General features: G+C 39.1%; 1 protein-coding gene across 1 annotated transcript; it reads left to right on the top strand.

Annotated features, from left to right (window-relative positions):
* Positions 1-554: 554 nt before the first annotated feature.
* Positions 555-4,111, top strand: stmn1b (stathmin 1b). Its single transcript, XM_078253283.1, has 5 exons — positions 555-650; positions 1,767-1,813; positions 3,069-3,241; positions 3,392-3,583; positions 3,679-4,111. The coding sequence occupies exons 2-5, from the start codon at positions 1,798-1,800 to the stop codon at positions 3,736-3,738; spliced, it is 441 nt and encodes a 146-aa protein (XP_078109409.1). The 5' UTR covers positions 555-650; positions 1,767-1,797; the 3' UTR covers positions 3,739-4,111.
* The last annotated feature ends 6,131 nt before the right edge of the window (positions 4,112-10,242 follow it).

The raw sequence follows: 10,242 nt of genomic DNA, 5'->3' as shown, positions 1-10,242 counted from the left end.
GTAAACATCTATCTATAAGTTCAGTGAGTCCTTGAGACTCCCCTTTCTATTTTTATAAAGCAAGACAGCATACAATCTTACATTTTATTTTCATGAACAGCATTGGTTGTAATAATACAGTTTAATTAAACTATACTATTTTTTAAATACCAAAACATTCTGTATATTGGGCTTTAATAAGGGGATTTAAGGTAAAACTATTGGTTGGTTTTGCAATACTCATGTAATCATGCAGCTGTTATACATCGAGGCACAGTGAAAAGCCCACTTTGCTCTACCATTTAAACGAATACCTACCAGCCATGTTCCTTTTAATGTACCATTTACTGAATTGCATATCTATAATCACACATTTGACTAATGTGGTCTTAATTGACGGTTACATGACGTTAGGCAATCTTGTCAGGATTGTTTTGCTCTCACAGCCATGAGGTTGCCTGCCAGCTTTGTGTCTATTTTTTTTTGGCCTAGTGTTCCTGGCGCTTACAGTTCCAACAACTTCTGTGATTGGTGGATTTGGACCAATGAATGCAAAGAGCTCTGGTGACGGTTGGGGTTATGAGGTTTTTGCGCGAAGGTGCAGATGTTGGCGGTCTGAACAGAGAAGAAGTCAAGAAGAAGGTCTGCTCTTCAACCTGAGGCACTTGACGGTGAGAACAATGCTAATGTTTAACCAGGCTTTCAGACCATTCAAACAAAGAGTTAAAGGTCAATTTGGGCACTGTTATTAGCATTATGAAGTCTGTTCAGCATCACTAAAGACAGTTGTAAAGGTAGTAATTAGTGGACTTTATGCGTGCGGTGTGCAGTAACGTTAAGGTAAACGTTAATGTCAAATTCAAAAGGATTTTAAAATGAATTCAAACGTTGTAACGTTACCATAGGGATAATGTGTTCCAACTTCTTACCATACACTAACGTTATAAGCCGATTCATTAATGTACAATAACGTTACACTAGCTAAGTTTGGCTGGCTGTGTAACGTTATGTCTGTTTTGAGTCGACCTCATGTAATTATGTAAGTTTAGCTAGTTAGCTAGCTAACTTTAGTGGTCTAGCTAGTCAGGAAAAAAAATGTTTCCTCCTCTTTATCGTCACTATCATATTTAATTACTTAGTGGGTTTGTTCGCCTTAGTATTTTAAGTGTGTATGTTTCATAAGGTAATGCACAGCATTTCTATTGCCCCGCCCCCGCCATTTTTATAAAAACATGTTGCAGAAATGTATGTGGGCACCCACAATCATCAGTTTTTACCCCACTCGTGATTAACTCACATCATGGTCTTGCTAGCTGGAGACCCTTCCACTGTGTGACTATCACTTGCTAATATTGTACTTCGAGTTTAAACATCAGTGAGGTGGAGAACTTGTTCTGCCTGACAAGTCATGTCATGCAACTGGTAACCTGACAGATTATAAAACGATATATTGCAGAGTATAATGTGCAACTATACAGCACCCACTGCTGTGTATATCTCTGAACTGAGAGAAGATGACTAATTGCATCCATGTGTCACCAAATTAAACAACATAAGTATGCCAGAAACAATGTGTGTTTTGATACTATCAGCCAAAGCAGCAGGGAAACTTTTTAAAAGGCATGCTTGCATGCTTAACCGATGATCTATCAAAACATGAGCATGCTGCAAAAGTAGCATTATGTCATATGTGGACATTTAACCAAAGTGAAATTAAAGCTGAGCCAGTTTGTACAATTAGACATGTAATGCTTGATAATAATCTCGTTATTCATGTTTTCTTCTAGTTGTATCAAATAAGCAAGAATTTCTGCTGAAATGGAAATCTGTGGAGGTAGGTGTAAACTACGCAAATTGTTATGTAGATGAGTGTCCTTGGTATGCAATAGTACATAAAAAAGGTAAATTAAAAACCTTTTTACACCTTAATTTCAATGTAAGACTGAAGACAAAAAAAAATTCAGTATAACTGCTAAACCAGGAAAGCTTCTCACCAGACGTCAACTACAGTCACGGAGAGGGTCACAGTAGCTTAATTGAAGGAGTGAATGTAGATATAACATAAGGTTTCCTCTTAGTAACATTTGCTAAGGTAAGTCACCTTTTGTCAGTCTTATTTCTATATAGTTGGAATGCAGTTTCAGTGTTGATTTTGACCAATGAGGTCGAGGAAGTGCTCGGAACTTCGCAAAAATAGAGCCAGGGCGAGCAGTTTTTTTAAACAAGCAACACGCTGCTTAGCCTGTTCGCTAACGCACGGAGCAGGTCGGGACATACTTATTGAGAAACACCTAAACAATGTGATATTTGCACTTCCGTCTTTGTTTTGCCACATCTTGTTTTGATTTCCCCTTCATTGGAAATGCAGAATGCTGCCACACAGCTGGGATTATTGTTCTCCTCTGACCTCTCTGACAAAGTACTGACCCCTAAAAGGGCACTAGGAGGCTGACCTCCTTTAATTACCCTCAGTCAGACAATGAATCTCAATGGAAGCATTATCTATGGATGGAAGTGAAGTATAGTAGACTGACTGGTTGATCCAAAAAATTACTTGGCAAAGTTATCTGTTAATTGTTTGTTATTCATTAACAAAATATCTGAAATTGGTAGGGCTGGGTATGAATTTGATACTTTTCAACGACCAAATTGCCTCCTTAGTATCGAGTATCAAAAAATGCCTCGTCATTCAATACCTCATCTCATCAGCGTCCGTGAGCCAATTAGCATGCAGCATGCTTCTACCGAGATTTAATAATGCTGCTGATTGGCTGTCTTAACGTTACACGTCATAGAGGCACGAAGGAAAAAGCTCTACGTTCCGCACAGGCGGGGATCACGTAGTAGGAGCTGAAAAATAAATAAAAAGATTTTTGCTGTAATGTTGTAATTTCTTTTTGTTGAAATAGATTTTTTTTACAAAATTGGTATCGAAAAAAGTATCGTTCAGGAACTGGTATCGAAGTCGCGGTATTGGTATCGGTATCAAAATGTTTTGAACAATACCCAGCCCTAGATATTGGTATTGAACTAAAATATTGCTATGTTGTGACCATGAGCACTGACCTCACATCATCACACATCTGCAGACATCCAAGTGAAGGAGCTGAACAAGCGTACTTCCGGTCAAGCATTTGAGGTCATCCTGAGCCCCTCAACCCCAGATGCCAAGAGTGACTTTCCGTTAACCCCTCTCAAGAAAAAGGAAACATCACTGGATGAGATCAAAAGGAAACTGGAAGCGGCAGAAGAGAGACGCAAGGTATTGTCAAAAATAACATATTACTAACACAAGTGAGCAAACTACCACTGTGAATACCATTGACTCAGCTGTAAAGCCTTGCACGTGAGTTTAGGATTCAGGTTTTTTTTTTTTTTTTACCGCATAAGTTCTCTTTTGCCGTTTTGTCAGAGCTACGAGGCTGAGGTGCTGAAACACTTGGCTGAGAAACGAGAGCACGAGAAGGAAGTCATCCAGAAGGCCATAGAAGAAGAATGCAACTTTAGCAAGCTGGCGAAAGAGAAACTCAATCAAAAGATGGAGGCAAACAAAGAGAACCGCACTGCAAGGATGGCAGCTCTCAACGAGAAATTCAAGGAGAAGGTAAGCTCCTAACTGCACATGGAACTATATCATGTTTAATGTTAAAATGATGAAAACTACAGTGTTGTGATGCTTCTGCTTTTAAACACTAACAGGACAAGAAGCTTGAGGAAGTGAGGAAGAACAAGGAGACAATGAAAGAAGTGGAGAATTAATTTGTTTATGATCTGGAAAGATAAGCTTTATTTTTTAAACTGGCATTTCCATGGTATTGTTTGTTGTGTCAGTTCTGATTGTGCTGTTAAATAAAAGTTGGTTACACAATGTTAGATTGGGTGTGAATATAGTACAGTCTGATTTTTCTTTGCTTGTCTTGTAGATTTCTTATCGGCAGCTGATTAGACTAGTTTTTTGGTACAAGCTATATTTTTTCATTAAGAGGCATTCTGTTGTAATAAATTGGTCCTTATACTTCATACTGTTAAAATGCATCATACAATACTGTTCTGTACTGTTGGTAATGTTGCATGTGTGAATATACTGTACGATACCAAGTTTCAACCATTAAAGTCTATATTCACAATTTAATCTTTTCCTGTCGTGATGTGTGTCGGGTGTTGAACACATTTGTGCCTCATGAATCTTGAAGATCAAATGATTTTATTTCTGTACCACGAGATGGAAATTTACATAACTGGAATCGAAGGAGGGATACAGAGCATAGTATCCTATCCTAACACTTTGACACTGCTGACACCTAGTGGCAGTCAGGTAATCTTAGTGATACTTTTGTCAGTGTTAAAAGCAGTACTTCTCAAGGGATCTGAAGATAAATCTGAGTGGTCATCAGATAAAAGAGAAGAAAGATTTTTGTTTTTTATTGTGAAATAATGATAGGTCTATATATTTGAGAAGGAAACAGAATCACAGGTTAAACTGCTCACAACTCATGTCCACAGTGAAGCCATAGGCCAAAAAGGATACAATTAGGGATTTTTTAAGGTGAAGTGACATGTGCTTGAATATCTTTACCTTCTTTGTGTCTGTATTTGTACAGATATAGCCGCACTCAATACACAGAATTAGTAATGATGTGCACTTCGCATTATATGGATTACTCCATCTTCCTTCATAACCCAAGTAGCTTCTAATTATGACACACAAAAACATTTTTATAAGAAAGACGTTTTTTAAGAGACCGTGTTTGAATGAAAGGTGCAGCCGGACTCCACTGCCGTTGTCATGTTTGGCGTTGACAGTTCAGCTAAGCCTTCATTTGGACTAGAAGGGCTGGAAATCATAGTACATCATTAAAAAAATGTTATTCTATCTCTGTGCTGGCAGTATCATAATCAATGTAGCCCAAGCCAACAAAACATTGCATTCTGATTCTTGTGAAGTACTAAATAATTGTAACGTTAAAAAAAATCTTTAAATAAACCAGGGAAAAGATCACTCGTTAGTTTACCTGCTCATAACATACATATATATGAAACTAATAAGTGAATAGACATTACTTGTGAACAGTGATACAATAATGCACAAGAAGCTAAATGGACCCAGTACTGACTGTTACAAGTTGTCAGAGTAATTACATTGTCACATATTCTTGGAATAAACGTGTCTTCGAAGGGTCTTAAATGCCCAGACGACATGGTGGCCCAAACTCAAGCGTTCTTTAACTCTTTTACAGCTAGATACATTAATCTGTTGTACGTGTTGAGTACACAAAATGATTTGAGTCTGGGTATTAACAACAGATGACATTTTGCAAATGAATGAATCCTTAAAGCAGTTCATTCCACAGACGCCATGGACCTCAGACAGATGTGAGGCACCTGCATGCCACATGAACTGCAAAGTTCTGTGTAAGTCAGAAATCTTGTCTTAAAGGTGTGTTTACACTTGCTTGCATCTTGCACAGACTTGCAGTCAGTGTGTAGCCTGCCACCCATGTTGTAAATGTCACTTAGTGCCAAGTGACATTTGTTCAATGTTGAGTACACAGCCGTTGTGTGTGTGTGTATGTGCGCAGCAATTTTTCTAAAAGCTGCACAACCTGTTTGATTACTGTCATTTCTAGACTGTAAAGTAAATTGGATATCAAAAAAATATTGATTTTATTAGCTAATACATTTGAATAGGCACTGATATGGCATTGTCTGTTTATATTGTCATTATGGTCTCAGGATTTGATGTGGTTGAACTCCAACAATCATTTAAAAGATACTGATAATTGAGCTATAGGCTCATTAAGTGCCAAGTAAAATGCTCGGAAATGTTTGCACATAGATAGTAAGTCACACACAGCTGCACTCATGGATCAATGTTTTTCCTCAGCTAACATCAATAAGAAATAAAAATTGACCAACTGACAAAAGATTGTTTTACAAGTTTCTTGGCGATTCAATACTTTGTGCTCACAGTATAACAATGTTCGTAGAAGGGTATCCTATAGAAATCTACACATAGTTGGATGTGGAGGTTGGACTGAGTCTGTATTGCTATGCACACACACAAACACACAGTTCTGCACAATCCCGTCTTTGTCACGTGTTGGGAAGAAACTGCTGGACTCGTCAGCCCAGAAAGCTGCTTGTCCCATAGTGCAGTGTTCCTTTAGCAACATCACAGTAGACAATGGCTGGCTCGACTCCAAGATCTCTTTCTTAGCCTGTGCTGGATTTTTGGAATTTTGCTCATGATCATGACTTTTCCTGGCTTCACCCAGGTATTATCGGCATCAATTTAGCTCTATTCCATAATATCAATCATGCTCTGAGCTTCCGTTGAAACTCGCTCTCTGAAGTTAAGGTCTCAGGTTCAGACAGATCATCTTAGAGTGGATGAATGCATTTATACAGTCTATGATAAATACCCAGGAGGCCAAAACATATTCAATGTTATTGTAGACGAATCCATCTCTCTTGGTGGGAATACACACTACAGGGTGGTTTGAATCAGGGAACAATGCAGATCTTTCAGAAACACTGAGTCTAACAAAGGAAACTTTGTAACTGAATGCTACACAAGGGAAAGGCCGAGGCCATAAAACTGATTTGACCAAGTCAAGCATGCATGCTTGTTTTGATAACTAAATGAGATGCAGTCGGTTATCACTGTAATTTGGATGTTAACTTAGAAGCCAAAACACTGACAGAGGAAAGTTGTTGAACATGATAGCATGCTTCTTTGTTTCAATACCAAGCATGAGGTAATATCTGACCCTTAATTGAGGATAGGGACTTTAAATTTGTATAGGTCATTTAAGTCACTGTTTAATTCACAGTTCATTTTCTACAGGCTTTACATCCCAGTTAGTTCTCAAGGTTTTTGTATAAATGATGCATGTAAAGGAATACTATATGCAAAATTTGGAATCCCCTTCAACCTTTGAAATCCATTTGACATTTTTGTTTTCATAGACACACTGCCATATATGCAGGTGAGACGTGCAATGGTGGAATGTAACTAAGTAGCCTACTCAAGTGCTGTACTTAGGCACACTTTTGACATGGGCTACTTTACTTGAGTATTTCTATTTAATGCTACTCTATACTTCTACTCCACTACATTTCAGGGGAAAATATATCCTTTACTCCACTACTTTTATTTGACACTTTTTTTTTGGGGGGGATGACATGCAGCAAAGAGCCACAGGTTGGAGTCAAACCCTGGCCCGCTGCGTCAAGGAGTAAACCTTTGTAAATGGGCGCCCGCTCTGCCAACTGAGCTATCCGGGCACCCATTTGACACTTTTTTGACACTCAGTTACTATTTACATTTTACATTACAAAATGTTTGATTTGCTTATATGATATGATTCAGTACTATAGTAATATACAAAGTATCTAAAATTGGCTCAACATTGACAAACTACAAAATCAAAATACTCTTACATGTATTTGTCAGTGATAAAAACAGAATAATATAATGTTCTATAATATGTAATATGCCATTTTGAAAGGAGTCATTCTGCATTATGAATAGGTAGCCTACTAATTTTACTTTTGATACATTGAGGTGTTTTAGACGTGTTTAGTGTTATTTCTACTTTAAGTAAAGGATCGGAGTACTTCTTCCACATGGACATATGTGCAAAAATGGAAGCAGGAATGTGTCATGTTTGAGTCTAGAATAACACCTAGTGGCATTATCAATTCAAGAAAAAGCAGCAGGCCTATATAAAGTAAACTTATTTAAATATGTATTCAAAAATAAGGCTATCATATAGTAGGCTATTTATATATTTGAGTATGACTAGAAACATTACATGACTTCTAAAAAGACAAAATTGGTTCTTGTACTCCGCTGCTCTGTTCCGTCACTGGCAAGTGAAAATGAAAATGTGTGTGTGGGTGTGGCTGGGTGTGGGTGTGTGTAATGATTGGGTCATGTGTAAATGTGTGGATGTTAACATCTTAACAAAGGGATAGAGGGTTTTCACGACGCGTCATCAGACGCGTCATCAGACCCGAAGTTGCCATGTTGGAGGTACTCCGCATCACAACAAAGCACAGGCACTGAAGTAGATCCCGAACGGCGTCAAGGAAAATGATTAATTATTGCTGTGTTTTAGGTTGTACCAATAGGTCAGACCGAGAAAAACATTTGGAATATTATCGACTTCCAAAAGTTATTAAAAACCAGGGAGAGGAATGCCAGAAGTTATCAGAGGAAAGGAGGCGCTTGTGGTTGGCAAAGCTCAACCAGGATCTACAAGGGAAAAATCTGTCTTGTTCGGTCTTTGAAATGAAAAAAAAAAAAAACTATTGAGAGTCACTTGGCTACACCTTGAGTATCACAATGATATCATACAGTTAAGGTTAGGTTGATTAAAGACGTTATTGCATTACTTACTTTGGCCTTCACAACACATTGGTCGTTAATGACGTGGTACTGCGTCTCCCTCACCCATCCACACACCATCTGGTTATAAGCCTCCAAACTTTTGTAGGATTTAAGGTCTTCCGCTGTGTATGGGCTCGGCGAGAAAACCAGGTAGTTGACTATATCGGGATATGCAACTGAAGGAAGAATCACCGGGTCGCCATGGATCCAAGAAGAGGGAGCCAACTTGTAGGGATCTGCACCGCCAGTAAACTGTAATTTCTCAAAATATCGCGCCTTTTTTGTGGTCCAAGTCCGTCCATTCCTTTGCATCTTGGACACTAATGTATCCAAAGTGCACAATACTCCATTACTCCATTCAGTTGTTTACACCGAGTGCCTCCAATATGGCCGCGCATCCAGGTTACCACCCAGAATGTGACGTCGGTGAAAACCCTCTATAGAGCTGAACAGTCCCGCCCACAGCAGGTTCCGGAAGTAAAAATACAATGCAATTTCTCCATTGACATTTGCAGTATAAGCCATAAAATCGTAACCGTCGATGGTAGACTTAAAACCAGCTTGCGTACATGACTAAGCGATTGTATATGCTCATATAGACGCCAAAAATTATGGGGCACTAACCTTGTTTAGAGATAAATGTCTTTTATTCGCGATGTCTTGGATAAGTACTTCATTACATTACCCACAATCCTGAACAATCCCACAGTGATGACTCTGATTGGTGGAAGTCATGCTGGTGAGGAGGGGGGGGTGTCAGTACCCGATCTCTGCTGCCTGCATGATCCGTCACGAGGATTTACGACACTGCACGAATCACGATCTGTTCCCACGCTTCTGACGTTAGCCTCTGCCGGGAAGCTAACGTTAGTTTAGCTAACAGCTAATTCGGCTAACCGCTAGCTGACAGCTTGATTCAGTGTAAAATAACGTTAACTCAAACTTAACACTGGGTAAAGCCGTCTACAGCTGACGTAACAGCCGTTATATATGTTAACGGTTATTTTCAGGTTTTATTTTGAGGGTCTTTTAAAGTTATTACATGCTGTCTCAGCTAGCGGTTAGCCGACTTAGCTGTTAGCTAAACTAACGTTAGCTTCCTTTGTTCAGTGGTGCGCGGTGGTTTATGAGATGAGTAGTTCCTTCGCTCTGAGATGACAATGTGTACACAGTCTTGTACCTTTGACTTTTTGGGGATTTTCTGTTTTTTTTACTCGAAATGATACGTTGTATGCTTATGAGTCACGTCCCACCTGGTTAGCCTAAGGCATGGTCTAAAACTCTTTATAAACGGATTTTCCCAGACGTTAATGGGAGAAATGAATGGGAAATTTACTTCCGGAACCCAAGGTCTCTCAGAGGAGGGGCGGGACTGTTGAGCTCTATAGAGAGAAGCATCTGTATACAGGGGGATGTATGACTGCTGCATTACTATTTATTGTTTATTTTAATTCATTATTTTATAACATCACATTCTATACATTGCGTGCTAATGCACTTTTTAATGCACTTTTTAAGTTTAACCCTTAATGGATGGGTTGGCTGTAAAACTGAATTGCCCCCTTGGGGACTAATAAAGTTATCTGAATCTGAATCTGAATCTGAGATAACCAACGGGTCCTTATCGTAGACTGTATATAAAGCGGTCTTATTGTACATCCATGCTATAAAGAAGTCCTATATGAGATAAATGCCTCATGGGAGTGCCATACATTCAGATGACAGTGGAAGAATTTTAGTGAAGAGCGGGTGGACTGATCGGCCACGCGGCAGCTGCTATTGGTCAAAACAATGTGCGCGACCGCAGGAAAGAGCAGCACCACGTTTTCTGATTGGCTAGAAGGCCCGCTTGTCAAGCGGCCCTCCCA

The sequence above is a fragment of the Sander vitreus genome, chromosome 6 (genome assembly GCF_031162955.1).
Source record: "Sander vitreus isolate 19-12246 chromosome 6, sanVit1, whole genome shotgun sequence".
Taxonomy (NCBI): domain Eukaryota; kingdom Metazoa; phylum Chordata; class Actinopteri; order Perciformes; family Percidae; genus Sander; species Sander vitreus.
Note: the sequence above shows the minus strand (reverse complement) of the source record. Positions and strands in the feature narration are given on the sequence as shown.

Bases quoted from the DNA above. Each gene is read 5' to 3' on its own strand.
- stmn1b (XM_078253283.1), top strand. The intron at 3,242-3,391 runs GTATTGTCAAAA...CCGTTTTGTCAG, and splicing joins CGGCAGAAGAGAGACGCAAG to AGCTACGAGGCTGAGGTGCT. The intron at 3,584-3,678 runs GTAAGCTCCTAA...AAACACTAACAG, and splicing joins ACGAGAAATTCAAGGAGAAG to GACAAGAAGCTTGAGGAAGT.